At 38.7% G+C, this 17,050-nt stretch overlaps 1 protein-coding gene across 3 annotated transcripts in view; it reads right to left on the bottom strand.

The window, feature by feature from the left end:
• The window catches only part of SYT1 (synaptotagmin 1), a 541,914-nt gene that overhangs the window by 78,244 nt on the left and 446,620 nt on the right, over nucleotides 1–17,050 (bottom strand). For all 3 annotated transcript variants that reach the window (XM_067697425.1, XM_067697423.1, XM_067697424.1), the window contains one exon: nucleotides 9,369–9,486. In XM_067697425.1, coding sequence (XP_067553526.1) covers nucleotides 9,369–9,486 — 118 coding nt within the window. The remainder of the gene's footprint in view (nucleotides 1–9,368; nucleotides 9,487–17,050) is intronic.

Genomic DNA, 17,050 nt, shown 5'->3' with positions numbered 1-17,050 from the left:
GGAAATCTATTAGTATTTGATGTCTGATCTTATGAACTCATTGATCCTGTCTTTGCCATCTAAGTAACCAAAACCTAATTGAACAATCAACCAGTGAATTTATATTAGTGGCTTCCATGATGTAATTTTAGTTTGGGCATGAAGGAATTTTGGAATCAGGTAGAATTTTTGGCCATCTCTCAAACTATAACAGGTAGTGAGCCATCTGTCATCCAGATTGAACCTGGTGAGGAAGGATAATGCCTGAGGAGTCGAGTTTTATTCATGGAGTTGGAAGACTGCTTGGCTTGACATCCTAAATCTGCCAAATACTGATTCTGTGACCTTGGGAAAGTTACTTACCTCTCTATTAAAAATAGTATCTACCTCATAGGGTTGTGAGTGTGGGTTAAATCACTTAGCATATGTAAAGCATTTAGGAGGATGTCTGGCTCACATCGTGCTACGTGAGTGTCTGCTGTTATTTTTACTTGTTTAGCCAAGGACTGGCATAGTGCCTGGCGCTGAGTGGGTATTCAAATGTTTGTTGTATGATTTATATGTGCCTGCCGGCTAAAGGACTTATTTAGGAGTTTTTGTGCTGTTCTGAACTAATGTGTTTCAGCCAATCATTCATTTTTTCTGATATCAAATCTAGCCCACATCCCACATCTCCTCTTCTCATTTCATCCAAACCACTTAGTCCTTCAGGTGTAGCATCTCTCTCTGTTCTGTGGTAATTGTGGCTGGATCTCACATTGCAGGATGATCCAGTTTAAGGATTTGTCATTTCTTTTTCAGATCAACTTGTTCACATCTTAGGGATTCAGACTATTTTATCAATATTGTAATTAAGCCTTTTGAAGTGTCACAGAATTTTGTATTATAACATTCAAGCCTAAAATTAGGATGAAGCCATCTGACATCATGGCCAACTTATTATGCATATTCCTATCTCGTTAGCTCAATAAGATACCAGTTTATTTGCATGTTATTGCTTGACCCTGATATCATGGCCAATTAATTTGCATATCCCTATCTAATTGGCTCAGATAAGTTTTTGCCACTTGATTTGTTGGCCCAGCTCCCAGACTAGTGTCTTTTAGTCCAAATCAGTTGAGTTTGGAGTGGTTTTCTTTGTCATGCTTTCAACACCAATGGAAGGACAGTCAAGAGTGGTGATCATGAATGTATAAAGGAACTGCCTATTGCTTTTGTTTCTGGTTGGAAAAAACCGAAGAAGAAAAGACAGTAATTTAGATATGTGGGCAAGGTATTTTTCAGGGAAGAGGATACTGAGCTGATTTAAAAAAAAAAAAAAAATAGGACTTCTTAAGGAAATTCCAGTGGACGAAGCAAAGGATGTATTCTATATCACTGATAAAAATTATAACTTGGAGTTGGGCTGACCCGGACCTCAGCTAAAAAATTATGATGTAGAATTTAAGCCTCTAAAACAGAGTTTTCTTTTTCTTTTTTTTAAAAAAGAATTGTGACATAAATTGACAAACATTGTAAGTTTAAGGTGTTCAATGTGTTGATTTCAAACACATATATTGCAATATGATTTCCACCCTAGCTTCCTCTAACTCTATACATTCCCTATAAAGTATAGTTTCCTATTAAGATGCATAAGCGTAACATGGGGGAATGTTTAAAATGCAATTTCCAGGTTCCCACCCATAGGTATTCAGTTATAGTTTGGTCTGAGGTGGTCCGTGAAATCTTAAATTTTAACATGTACCTGGGATGATTCTGACGTAGGTAGAATATCACATCTTGCTGACTAGTGCTTGAAAGAACGATAGGCCTGTGCTCATTCATGGTTTCTATGTGTGGAATCTAGTGATTCCCCAGGGTTGGGTGAGTTGCCCTTTCCTAGATAACTTCCAAAATTTAAATTGGCTCTATTTTCCAAATTCTATTTCTAGGACAGTAGAAATGACAAGACAAACCCGTGACAAATTAAAAAAAATTACATCTTGAGGAAAGGAAAGCAGTGCGTGTGTGTGGGGGGTGGGCGGGGCCGGCAGGGCTGGGGAAGCATATGGTGAATCATACTGGGTTGGGTGTCAGGGGCTTGTCCACACACTGGCAGTTTGCTGTAAAGCAGTGGTGACTTCTTTACCACCGTGTGCCTCCTTTCTTCCTCTGCCATCATCTCCCTCAAGTAGTTGGTGCCGTTTGTGAAATCCATCGCCCTGTTCTTTGGAACTTAGATGCTTTGGGGGACCTCTCTACTCCTGCTCTTTGCTTTTCACAGTATAAATTCCATAGTGATGAGACAGATCTGGGGACGGCCAGGAAGAAGACTGGAGGTGGGACTTGGTGTGGAAAGTGAAAGGGAGAAAAGATGGTAAGAGAGAACAGTTTCTATTCACAATAGGCAAGACATGGAAAAACCTAAATGTCCACCGACAGATGAATGGATGAAGAAGGTGTGGTGCACATATGGGATGGAATACTACTCAGCCATACAAAAGAGTGAAATAATGCCGTTTGCAGCAACATGGATGGACCTAGAGATTGTCATACTGAGTGAACTAAGACAGAAAGACAAATACCATATGATATCACTTATATGTGGAATCTAAAATATGGTACAAATGGACCTATCTATAGAACAGAAACAGACTCACAGACATAGAGAACAGACTTGTGGTTGCCAAGGGGGAGGGTGGGTGGAGGGAGGGACAGAGTGGGAGTTCGGGGTTAGCAGACTATTACATATAGAATGGATAAACAATAAGGTCCTACTGTACAGCACAGGGAACTATATTCAATGTCCTGAGATAAACCATATGGAAAAGAATACAAAAAAGAATGTGTATATATATATATATATGTACAATGGAATCACTTTCCTGTACAGCAGAAATGAACACAACATTGTAAATCAACTATACTTCAATAAATAAATAAAGTAAATCAAAAAAGAGAGAACAGTTTCCACCACGCTCTCTCCAACCAGCCCTCAGGATGTCTCTGACCTGATCCTACCTTGTAGTTACCTCTCCAGGTCCTTGACCTTCAGCAGACTGCTGGAATTAGGGGCATATCATTTCAGTCCTTCCTATGTTTTCCCAGCATTCTCTTGCTGCCAATGATTGGCATACTTTTGATGTTCTCTTCACAATACAGGTGAACACAAACCGTATCAAGGGGGCAGGGCTGCAGATTTTTACCTTGATTTACTTGCCATGGTTCCTAGCAGTACAAACATTTAGAAAAATTTCAAAAGAATTCTGTCCTAGCTTCAGCAGAAGAGGGAAATGGAACAGTCTTTGAGATGTTCTATGTTGGGGAATTGTAGGGCCTGGACTTCAGTCCCAGCTCTACAATCTACACATTAGGTGACTTTGAATGTCAATAATGACAAAAGCAATGACCAGTATTGAATGCCACGTATGTGACAGACATGGAGCAAGATGATTTACGTACATTGTCTAGTGTCTCTAAGCTTCAATTTTCTGAGAATATCACCTTCAGAAACTACCTTACAGGTCTATCTTGAGGACCACGTGAGAAAACCAAGTTAGAAAAGGTTTTCTAAATTAGTAGAGTGTTTTATAACTATGTGCTAATGACTTCTTAACACTTGAAAACAATTTTCAGATTAAAGTTGAAAATTAGAACTTCTCCCTAATACAGAAACTTAAAAGCTTACTATCACTTCCATTTTGTTGGTTCAGAAGTTTTGTCTTTCCTTCTTGGAACAGTTATGTACTCGTTGGAAAACTTTCAGAATTTTTTTTAACTTGTGATATATAAAGCCCAAACTGAATTTAGAGTCTTGACATTCCTCTTTAAAGCTGTACTCAGAAGTCTCAAATTTCTGGGGTGACCAAAAAAAAAAACCTGAGAAGATTAACTGTAACATATCCAGGGACAAGAAATTAGGAGCAGGGTATCTAGTTATTTCTGACTTGTGCCTCTACACGAGTAGAAATTCAAATATAAAAATTATACAGCTAAAAAATGCAAGACATATATAGAACCTCACACCTTTAGGAATTCTCAACTTTTCTGATGCTTTCAATTTCTTAGACCTCTTTTCTATAGACTGAATGTTAATGTCCCCTTAAAAATCATACGTTGAAACAGGGTCCTCAATGCGATGGTATTTGGAGGTGGGACCTTTGGGAGGTGATTAGCTCTTGAGGGTCGAGCCCTCATGAAAGAGATTAGTGACCTTATAAAAGAGACCCCAAAGAGCTCCCTTGCTCCTTCTACCACGTGAGGACACAGAGAAAACATGCATCTGTGAACCAGGAAGGAGGTTCTCATCAGACACAGAACCTATTGGCACCTTAATCCTGGATGTCTCAGCCTCCAGAACTGTGAGATATTTCTGTTTATGAGACACCCATGTTATGGTGTTCTGTTATAGCAGCCTGAATGGACTAAGGCACTCTTCATACTCTACCTCAATTTTTACGAAAACATTTATTTGAAGGGAGATTTACTCCAAAAGTGCAGATGTATATTAGGTTGTGGTTACTAGGCCGAAGGCTTGAGTTTTTTCCAAGTACAGGGCACAAAAGCTGCTCATTTCCCACTGCACATACGTGCACCTGACGAACAGCCTGCAGCCTGCAGGACTCAAGATTTCAATACAAATAGCTAGATTCGGAAACCCTCGCTGGTGCTCAAATACTTGAGCGCTAGAACAGGAAGCAACAAAGCTCAAGTGTCTACTGTAGATATGTGAATGGTCCAATCAAGTTTGTCACTGTAAAGTAAGAGTTGGGATTTGCATGGCTTGTTATATTGGGTATATGATAGAGGCAAAATCTTGGGGCCATGCTTTTCGAATTCATACAGTAGGAAAGAAAGAAACTGTGTTGAGTAGTAAGAAATTATTTTTAAAAATGTTCCTATTTCTTCAATATTTTTTGTTTAATCCCATATATTGTCTTAATTTGATATTGGGACTTAGAATACAGGAGTCTACTGATATCTCTTTGTCTGAATTGACCAGCCAATCCCATCAAACTTTTTTCCCACTAAATCAGGGAATTGGTTAAACTATCCATTGGTTGCTTTCACATTTTGCATATTTAGCCCAAGATTTGATAAGGTTACTAATAGAAATAATGACAGTAATAGTCAGTAAGCACTTTAGTGTGCTTTCATTTATTTCTCACAATAACCTTATAAATAAGATTCTCTAATTATTTCCACTTTACAGATAATGCAACTGCGGCTTAGAAAGCTAGATAACTTGTCCAATGTCAAATTGCTAACAGTGGGAGACTGGGATTTCAACACTGGCAAAAACCCCATTTTGGTTCCAATTTACTAGCCATTTCCAGCAAATGTAGTTTGGCATTCAAATTACCTGGAAGGACCTCATTATATAATTTTGGTCTCCTTGGACATAGGTCAACTTACTTTGAGACAGACCATCCAAGTGCTTAAAGTCATTTTAATGGTAAGTAGGTTAAACAAATTTGAAATGCAAGACTTGTTTTTTCAGGCCATAGCTCCTTTGTAAATAATTGATTATTCATTCAGCAGCTCAGCTCAGTGCTACCAGTCAGTGTGGGAATGGTGGGATATATAAATATAGAGCACAGTCTAGTGAGAGAAGCGTGATGTTTGAAGGGTGTAAACAAACTCCTGGCATTTAAAAAAGGAAAAAATTTGTTCTTTTAGGATGGATCAAAAAAGGCTTCATGAGCAGCCGCATGGCACAGCGATATTGGCTCGGTGCTTTGTGACAGCCTGGAGGGGTGGGATAGGGAGGGTGGGAGGGAGGGAGACGCAAGAGGGAAGAGATATGGGAACATATGTATATGTATAACTGATTCACTTTGTTATAAAGCAGAAACTAACACACCATTGTAAAGTAATTATACCCCAATAAAAATGTTAAAAAAAAAACAAAAAACAAAAAAAACAATATGGGATTTGGAATCAAATGGAAAAAAAAAAAAAAAAAAGGCTTCATGGAATCCCTCCACGTATAATGCTGTCTGTCCCAGGCACCCCTATGGCTCACTTCTTCACCTCTTCCAGGTTGTTGCCAAAAGGTTACCTACTCACGGGTCTTTCTCCAACCACCCCATTTAAAGCTTCTCCCCAACATTCCTTATTCTACTTCCCTGCTTTGCTTTCTTCATAGCACTTATCACCTCTTGGTGTACAACGTGCTTTTCTTATTTATTGGCTTCCTGTCTGTTTCCGCACATTACAATGTAATCTGTATGAGGGCAGGGTCCTTTGGCTGTTTTGTCCACTGATGTAAACCTGGTTTCAGAACAATGCCTAACATAAAGTAGGGACACAATACATAGTTGTTCAATGGATGGAGGAAATAAGACTTCAGCTGGGCCTGAAGAATGGATAGGGTTTAGCTAGACCTTCCTTGGTGGATGGAAGAGATTCCAGGTGAAGGAAACAACTTAAGCAAACAGTGGAGGCAGCAAATCCCATCGCCTGTTCTGGGGACCAGTGTGCTGGTCAACTTGGTTCAAATATAGAAATATGGTGGGGTGTAGTCTGGAAGTATCTATATTATGTAGACCTGAGTGATTATGACTTAATTTTACAGGCAGCAGGAAGCCCATATGATTAGGACTCTTTAAGGATATTTCAAGGCTAAATATCCTTAATTTAATATTTAACTGTTCAACCAAATCATTCCAGATACTTCAAATTTAGGGGTGGAACTGGGTTAGGTGGGTTGTGAAGCTACTATAATTGTAAACCCTGGCAAAATAGCCCACTTTGGTTCCAGTTAACTAGCTATTTTCAGCAAATGTAGTTTGGCATTTGAAAAAAGAATATTTTTTTCTCTTTTATAGAGTTACGAAGACTGAATTAGATATGACCTCTGGCCTTGCCCCTTCCATGTCACAGTGTTGAGTTAGCCCAATGGGTAGTAGGAGTCATGCCAGGAGCCCTTCCTTCACTGGGATACCTAGCAGTTACCCAACTACACATGGTTATGACTGCAAGCCACATAAATAATGTCCTGCTAGACCCAACTTCCCATAGCTAAACCTCAAAAATGCCTGTAGCATCTCTGATGCTGCTGAACAACAAGAGAGATGGATGATGGAAGAGGCGTGAGAGTGTCAAGAGGCACAAACTGTGATTAACAAATTATGGGTGAAATATCTATCTGTGACCATGGGGACTCCTTTCTAGGACTTTGGGAGAAGACAGAACAAATAAGGGACCCTGAAGTTACTGGCTTCATGGTAGAGTTGCTTCTGGAACTCTGATGAAGGGTGTTAAGGTGAATGGGGAGGAAGACCAGGAGAGCACTGGATAGAGGTGATGAGGAGGTGGTTGGCATAGGAGTTTGGAAAGAAGTGTGGGAGAGAGGATGCAGAGAACTAGATGATGATAGTTGGCTATCGAACCAAAGGAAGCGGAAAGGTCAAAGGCGTCTGAAGTCAGACTTCAAGATACTAAGTAGAATTCTGGGGGTAAACTGTTCTTGTGCCTAAAAATTTCTCTGCACATTAAATACTCTTTTGTTTTAGGTTTAAATACATTGCATTTATTATCATAACTGATGTTCAAATGATCACATCTTTGGCCAGTGGAAGCCTCTTCAAGGTGACTCTTAAGCCTGTTGACATGACTCCCTTAGTCTTTGATAGTTTCCTTGCTTTCTGGTATGATGAGATGTTCTAGGCTTGTCTTGTATACCTTCCTTTGCCACATGTGGAATCTACCATTTCTCCAATGAGCTCCAGGTTCTTCTAGTGAGAAATTGTATTTTCACACCATTTCTGGTTCTGGGATGGTCATGGCTACTAGGTCAGTCTTTGTTTCTAGGCCTTTTTACAGGACAGACCCGGGAAAAGGTGGATGTGTATGGATACTTACATAGGTGTATGCATATATTTTGCATCTTAGGCACAGTAAATACTCTACATTTTTGAAAGAAACTGCTTATTGCTTTAAACTTGCTCTGTTAATGCCATTAGGCAATGAAAGCAGCAAGTTTTTAAATGGGGTCTTAGTGACATGAAAGAAGTCGTGCAGATTCCCCAGGCAATATATTTATAAAGAGAAGTAAATTTAGGCACCAGGAGAATTTGGTTGACAAATTAGTGGTTCAGTAGGTGGAACCTTAGCTTCAGCATATTTTAGCTGTTACACTTTATAATATAAAATCACCATGCTGCATGAGGGTGACCTTTTGAAGTTTGCAATATTTTTATTAGAGAAAGCACTGAATAACCAGTAATGTTGGATCTAATTCCATAGCCATGAACAATGACAACTATAGTCTATTTTTGACCCTGTGCCATATCAAGAAAATTCCTCACACTTTAATTAGTTACTAGAAGATCAAGGATATAACTGATTTAATCACACAGAGAAGAAAATAAAAACAATTGTGTTCCGCTGTGGAAATGACAAGTCCTTCATTTGACTTTGCTTTTGAGCAAGGATAATGGACTTGAGGACATGGGGAGGGGGAAGGGTAAGCTGGGACGAAGTGACAGTGTGGCATGGACATATATACACCACCAAATGTAAAATAGATAGCTAGTGGGAAGCAGCCGCATAGCACAGGGAGATCAGCTCGGTGCTTTGTGACCACCTAGAGGGGTGGGATAGGGAGGGTGGGAGGGAGACGCAAGAGGGAGGAGATATGGGGACATATGTATATGTATAGCTGATTCACTTTGTTATACAGCAAAAACTAACACACCATTGTAAAGCAATTATAATCCAATAAAGGTGTTAAAAAAAAGAATATACTTTACTCACTTAAAAAAAAAGAAAAGAATATACTTTACTCACTTTTTTTAAAACTAAAATTGGGTTTTACAGAACTTTAAATCCCCAAATTTCCCCATCCCCAACACAAGCTGTAGAGAATAAATGCATTACCATGAGGAGTCACCCTCAGATTTTATTGTTCACATATATTTGAAATGATGCATGTTCACACAAAACAGTATTGCTAAAAACTATCTTAGGCTATATACTTACCTAATATTTGTCTTTTATTATATAAATTAAGTATTAACCTAATGAGTCTCAGATAAAACAGTATTTTTCATATCATAAATGAATTTTGACCAAAAAACAAAACAAAAAAAGGGAACAAAATTATAATTGGTCATAAGTGTTGCCTTTCAAAAGAGAAGCAGTTTTTCATCTTTCAGAGCTATAGGATTGCCAATTGATACCTGGGCTGTGAAGTGGGAAAATAGGTCTCATCTTCTCTGCTAATTCTAATAAATTGAGAGTGGCTTCCTGGGTCTCTGTGTTGGGATGAATTCTGAAACTGCTTCCAGGTTCCATGGGAAAGAGAACTGTGACCAATTAAGGAGTGGGGCATCGCGGCACGTGTGCTGTGCATTCGGTATCCACGATGAAACAGCATCAAAAAACACAGTAAACATCAGACTCACCAGACAAGCCACCTACATCCATCTTCTTCAGGTTCTTTGCCTCAAGAATGACAACAGTCAGTTTGCCAGCAGTAGGTACGTAGCGAAGGGAGAAGCAGATATCACCCAATTTCTCTTGCTATGAAAACCAATAAGAAAGTATAAGTAATTTTTCAAATAAAGGTGAATGTGGTTTGTACATAAACACTGTAAACTCCTCAGGGAGGGGGATTATGACAATTAGAATTTGAAAACTCTTAACGTTCACTGGCATTTACCCAGTGGTCTTTCATTCACTAAGGTATCATCAAGAGTGACTATAACTCATTTCAGTTTTTAATTAGCTCATCTATACTTTAACATTCATCAAAATATATCCATAATTCAATGGTTCAGGAGATGGGACCAAGACAACTTTTTTAGAGACTGCTTTCTGAATAGTACTGCAAAACTCTTGGCAAAAATTAATAACTTGATTAAATAGCTTTGAAAAGAGCCTAACACTTTTTTGGTAGACTCAACCTACCTACTTTTTTGTCTTTTGACATTTCAAATAGGATTATGTGTAATACTTAGACTTTTGGGGGAAAAATACTTGTTTCCATGTTCCATTTAAATTCTATTTATTGATGAGAAATTGTAAATTCCTAACAGCAGAAAGGCAAAAAGGCAAAAACGTATATAAGTTTTTGCACTTTTAGTTTTACTCATTTCAAGTGAGGTCTAACTTTCTTTTTCCTTATCCTAAAATTTATAAAAATCTAAGCAGTGGGTCAAAAAAGTGAAATACACAGTAACACAAAGTTTCTCATATACCCTCACGCTATTTCATTGGTATCATATTTTAGTTTCAAGAACATTCACCAATCCTATATTTGAGCATCTCTGAATAACTGAAGAGTTTAAAATGTTGACGCTATATAGAACTTTCACCTTTTTCAGAAAAGAGGCCTATGGGTTCTCCCACCTTAAGTGTTTTACTCTTTAGGATAACTAAGAACTTTGGTAATTGAACATGAGGAAGATTTTTGCATTCATATTAATGCATGAGAGAGGGGGCAAGGGTGTGCAGTTTGTTGTATTCTCAGATGCTGGAGGTGCTAGACTGCTCACTGACATACGGCATTAAGTATATGTATGGCAAATCAGGGTTTATTTCTTTGCATCTTTTCCCTGCCCATCCCTCCTCCAATAGTAATTCCAAAGAAGGTAATGGTTGTGCCAGACTTTTGCAGATAGATTTCTAACATAGGAGTGAGGTACAGAAGGCCATATCCTCAGGTCTTCTCCTGTTGTACTCCTAATTTGGCTGTTTTTGGCCTTCTCTGTATCTTGACATATGTTAAATTGGCTAAATTAACTGCCCAGATGTAATCCAACAAATTAAGAAAATGCAATTCCTTTTTTGGGGGGTACTCATTAAATCCATCTTTCAAAAAGGAAAGGGTATCTACCTGTTCTATAATTTATCGATAGGTGAGAAGTAATATATTCAATGTCTGTGTGTGTGTGCGTGTGCGCGCACGTGAGAGAGAGGAAGAGAGAAATGGTACTTTCTGCTTATGTAATGCTTTTGAAAATATCACCACATGTGTGTATAGCCATGGTTCTTTCATTTCTTGAGTTCCCATAGCACCTTACCCACATATCTCTTACGTTACTAAGGGGACTTTTTTGGTCTTACTGTGCGTGTCTTAATTTCCCCACATGACTAAAAACTCCTTGAAGACAAGGTCCTTCCCTGAATTATCACTTTCCACATATTTTCAAAAAGTAAATATATGGAAATTGGAGCTAATTCCCTCATTTTGAATTATCTAGGTCATACCTCTCTTCCACTAGTGTAGATAATAGTTACTTGTAATGTGCCTACTCACCCCTAGGAATTAATGTACATATCAGGAGAATCTAGCGGACTAGATTACATTTCATAGTCTCTGAAAATACAGAACGGGCCTCGATAGCACAGAAATTAATACAAAGGATGGACAAATTCATCTGAACCTTAGGAGACAAGACAAAGGTAAATGAACAAAACTCCTGTTCAGAAATGCTCATCAGAAGGGTTCTTTTTGCAGGAGTCTATTTGCCACAGTAAGCTTCCTGGGGAACTGCTGGAGAACCAGGTCACTCTAAGCATCCTAATCAGCCGTTCTCTCTTAAATGACACCGTTCTTCGTGGCCCATAATCTAATTCCACACTTTATAGGCATCTCAGGTGTTCTAAACAAAGAGTTGTCATAACTTCTAGTATACTTTTATTCTTCAATCTTAGGATATCTAGGGAATCTTTAAGATTTTACATATTTAGTTTCAGAAGAAAGCAGTTGCAGTTTGAAAAAACCATACCTCAAGTAGAAGAAATATGTCAAGTTACCTCTAATTTTAAAGCTATGGGATGGGGGAAGAATGAGTGACTGGATTTCAAAGTGGATATTTTGGGAGAAAGGGAAATAGAGAAAAGTACTTATTTTAGCACCTTTTACAGATCTCCATTTAATTCATTAACTTAGGAACTTGAACATGTAAGATTTCATTTGCTCATAAAATCATCATAATTGGTATGCCAAATTAAGCGTGTATTTTTATGTTAATCAACTGAAGTTGCTTTTCAGTGCTTTAAAATTTTTAAACTCGGTTTACATAAGGTTTACATTAGCATGGAGCTAATGCTCAAAGTCTTTTGACTTGATCCTGAGTTTTCTTTTTCTTTTCTTTTTTTTTTTTTTTTTGCGGTACGCAGGCCTCTCACTGTTGTGGCCTCTCCCGCAGCGGAGCACAGGCTCCGGACGCGCAGGCTCAGCGGCCATGGCTCACGGGCCCAGCCGCTCCGCGGCATGTGGGATCTTCCCGGACCGGGGCACGAACCCGTGTCCCCTGCAATGGCAGGCGGACTCTCAACCACTGCGCCACCAGGGAAGCCCCTGAGTTTTCTTTAGTGTCAGACTGTCATCTGGAATGGTAGAAACTAATATTCCTAACTGACCGCCCACTAGGATATTCTCCTTTCACTTTTAGATTGTCTTACTAAATGGATGTTCATCAGCAAACCCTCCCCTCAACTGTTTGCCTTTTCAACACTCTTACCTGTCAGGGTCGCTAACTCATCTGTTTCCAGTGGCCACCTTACCTTTTGTTTTCCTCTAGTCATTCAGCCTACAAGTCTTGTTATTTCTTTTTTTGGGTAATGTATGTTCAACTGTATTTTTTCTTTCACTTTTTTCTACCACCATCATCAGCATGACCTCTACCCTCACCACCTCCACTTCCAATATGACCTGCATCTCTACCATTTGCTGCCATTACTACCATCACCCTACACCATGGCCTCCACCACTACCTCTATCCCCTTCACCTCCATTTCCACTCTGTGAGACTATGCCCTAAATACTTCTGTCATCTCTTTTGAAATAGTCTGAGCAAAGATTTCTTTAAGTCATAGTCTCACCAAAGTCCAATGTAGACCACATACTAATGCCAAGCTAATCTTTCAAAGGTCCAAACCCATCTTCCTGGCTTTCAAGAAGCTCTATTCTTTGCCCTAACTATCCAAATCTTTTTCTTCAACTTCACTACCTACTCAATCTTCAGAATATATTTTGAATTTGACTGTATCTCCCCATTTATAGGGTCATCATTCTAGTCCAAGAAGGGTGACCAACCACCCTCATTTGCTCAAGACTCTACTGGTTTAAGCCTCACAAGTCCTGTATACTGGGAGACTTTGATCCCAGGCAAACCATGACTATTGGTAACCTTAAGTCTAAAGCATCACATAATTCCTGACCTAGACTTCTCTAATAGCCTCCTGATAGCCACTCTGTTTCAACTCTTGCTCCTTTCTAGACTCTTCCTCACATAGAAGGCAGACTGATCTTTTCAAAGTGGAAATCTGGTCATGAGACAATCCTACTCAAAGCCCTTCAATGTATTCCCATTTCACTTAGAATAATCTGTATTCCTTACACTTAAAGGCCTTATAGATGGGGGTCTCACCCCTCCATCTCCTACCATTATACTCCCGATCTTACTTTCTCTCCTCCAAACCCGTTAGGTACACTTTGACCTCAGACCCTTTGCCTATGCTCTTCCTTCTGCCTGCAATATTCTTCCCCCAGATACTATCATGGATTGTTCTATTAGTTTGCTTAGCTTTCTGCTTTACATATCACCTCTTTAGAGACCTTTTATATGGCCATGCTATCTGAAGAGGTTCCATCCACTCCTAAACACTCACACTACCTACCCCCATGCCCTGCTTTTTTTTTCATCCTAGCACATATTGCTCGAAGTTCTATTTTGTTGAGGTTTTCCCCACCAGAGTATGAGATCCACAAGAGATGGCTGGCACAGAGCAGAGCTGTATGATTCCTATTGATGGAATAAATGCAGATTCCCTACTATCAATTATAGTCAATGTCCTCAGTATCCACAGGTTGGGTTCTCCATGGAAGCAAACTGATTTGCAAATGGGAGATTGGGATGTGTCCTTTGAATCAACACCTGTGGGAGAATGCAGAAAGCAGGATGGCTCAGGTGGAGAAGTTGGGCTATGATGCAGTCACACCAAAGGCCTCAGTCGATCCTATAGGAAGTTCTGGAGCTAAAATAGCTCTTCAGAGATGTTCTAAATTCTGAAGAGATGACTTTTATGCTCCTGAATCCACCGGTCTTTGGATGTGGCCTTTCCCCACATCTTGGACCAGGGCCTCCTCAGCTGTGAGGGAGATTCTAAGAAGGAGCAACTCAGTTGTTACGAGTGTCAGCCATCAACACTCTTGGCCAGTGGAATAAATGCCTTCATCATGAAGATGGTGCAAGACTGTGTGTGTGTGGAGGGGTCACCACAGCAATGACTACGTCTCTGAGCTATCTTCCTTCCCATCACCAGATTTTTGCTTAGTCAGGAAATTCATCTACAATGTCTGTCTGTAGTCCCTTATTATGCCTAATTAAATTACCCCTAACCATTAAGCCCTAGTCCAAGTTCCATATCTTTAAGTATCTCCATAGTGCACAAGGATTTCTACTAGTAATTAATTGCTTTATAGCCAGTAGTATGGTGCCTAGAGATATTTTCCCCTATTCATATTTGCGAGTTCCCCTCACCCTAATCTCCAGAAGAAGAGGGATTGTACTTGATACTACCTAATAAGGCACATGATAGGGGCTTAGAAATAACTGTTGGTTGATTGCATTGAAAAGAGAGCCTCACCAGTCTTGTTTTGTAAACAGTATGGACACTAGTACTCGATATATCAACAGTGTTTCTAGTTAATCAACAAGTCAACTAATGAATATATTCAGAGGTCTTTCTTTGTTCCTAGTTCTGTAGACATGGCTCAGTTAGTCCTTTCATGAAACTGGAAACGAAAACATTCTTGGAAGTGCAGTTTTTATACGATAATTTCAAGACCCTATGGGGTTGCAGCCGACAGATGAGTGCTTTTGCTGGTATGATTAGCTCATGAAGGGACCTTACTACTATTAGAAATCTCAGCTTTATGTATAATTTATTTTAGTCAATTGCCTTGATCACTAGGTGGAAACTGCCAGTTAGTGTTAGAAAGTTCCAACTGTGAGATTCAGAGAAATTAACCTGCTCTTTTAGAATATGGAGCTGACAATCAGAAAGCACCTTTGTTCTGAGCAGCTTGATAATTCTGATATTTTTTTAAAAGCATCCACTGAATAGAGTAGACATGAATTAATGATTTAATATAGACAACTACAGTAATACCTTTCCTTTTTGAAAAGCATTATAGATACTAGAACAGAGGTCATCTCCATTGGGTAAATAAAAAGCTTGATTAAAATGAATATATGCTGTTTTTTATAGCACCATCCATCATTTTATGTGTAGAGAGAGGTGTTCACTTTAATGATCTTTGCAAATGGGGCTAAGTTCACACACTTGTTGGAAATGCTATACTTTTGAATGAGTTTTAAAAAGGTACCTGAATTGACTTAATGCTGTGACATTTTAAAAGGACATATTCTATTTATGTTAATCTTAAGATTTTTCTATGTGTTAAACTGGAGATATTCTCTCTGAATAGAAGGTTTTTTCCTGAGGTTGGGCATCTATTTAGAGGTGACAGACAAATGGCAGTCCAATCTCTCAAAATGAAAATCTAGACTATTTGCGTGTTCTCCATTTGTAAAAATACAAAGATATTATTCATTTATAGGGAAGGTCAATGTCAGGTTTTTAATTTTAATAACAGATAGGGTGGCTTTAAACATATCCTTTGTGTGGTAGTATCTTTCAAATTCTTTTTATTCCCATAACTACTCTTCTACCCCTGAAGTATCTGCAAATCGGTATTTACATCTAATGGTCCAGATGGTCACAGTGTGAAATGTTGCTGTGGATGCACCCAGGCTAAAAAGACTGAATCTGGCCTAGCGTGCAAATGGACAGTAAATGGTTCAGGTGAATGAGACTATGTTATTTCTTTTAATACTTATTTTTGTGAGGTTACCATGTAATTGATTAACTTCATATGCATTCAACTATTCATTTCTTATTAAGCAATGATTAAGTTCCATCATAAACTCTTCCAGGGTCTAGTCTAGGCTCCATAGATACCTAGAGGAATAAGATGACTTTAAACAAGTTCAGAATGTAGTAGAAAGACAAATTTAAACAGAATAACAATATCATGTGTTAACTGCACTGAACAGGTGGCACAAATACTCTGGGGGCAAAGAGGAGAAGGTTGAAACTTGCCAGGGTCTAGTGATAGAATTAAGGAAGGAAGACTTTATTTGGAGATTTATACCCCCAATAATCAAGGATAAATTTTTCCAGCCACCCCAAATAAACATTCTTTGTAAAACAAATGTGCTTGCCATGCAAATGTAGCTTTAGGACAAGTCTTCCAGCTTTCCCCTTTCAGCTAGAGCTAGTATATATGGGGGATTGGTGACATGTAAGTGTGCTTGAAGAGAAAATACCTGAGCTGAGATGGGAAGATTCCACAGGAAGAGTCAATATGAACCCCTTGAAGGACAGGGCAAGAATATTCCAGGCACAGGGATGCACGGGCAAAGTCTCTAAGCGCTTAAACAAGTTACTCTTCTATAAGTATAAAATGTATGTAATTTAATTAAGGACAGATTTCTATTTATGATTTACATCTTCAAATTTTTTTCACTATATCTTTAACTTCTACTTTGATGAAGAGATACACTTGTAGTCCTATTAGAAATAAGAATTAACAACAGAAAAGTGGATATTCTGAAGTGCTCTAAAAATGATAAAAATAGAAAATCAAAATGCCTATTAAAAATAACAGTACAGTGCAGTACAGAGTGATGGAGAGAGCACTGGACTGAGACATGGGCATTAACTATTTGTTCATCAAACATTTATTGGGCATCTCCTATGGGCCACCACTGTCCTAGATACTAGGGCACAATAAAGCATACAAAACCAAGGAACAAAATAAACATGGTAAAATACAAGGCAAAGTAAAGTAATTAGAAGAGTGCTTGGCACATAAAACGTACTATGTGAGCACTTGCTATTATAACAAAAATCCTATTTCAACCACCTTCTTCCCCATACATAGTGCCATATATAGGGAAGAGGGTGGTCGAAATAGGCACTATCTAGAGAAGCCAAACTTCTTGAATGAATTGTCTACATTCACTGTCCCTATTTGTTCATGTTCTACTGATTTCTCCATTACTTTATT

This window comes from Pseudorca crassidens, chromosome 11 (assembly GCF_039906515.1).
Source record: "Pseudorca crassidens isolate mPseCra1 chromosome 11, mPseCra1.hap1, whole genome shotgun sequence".
Lineage (NCBI taxonomy): Eukaryota > Metazoa > Chordata > Mammalia > Artiodactyla > Delphinidae > Pseudorca > Pseudorca crassidens.
Note: the sequence above shows the minus strand (reverse complement) of the source record. Positions and strands in the feature narration are given on the sequence as shown.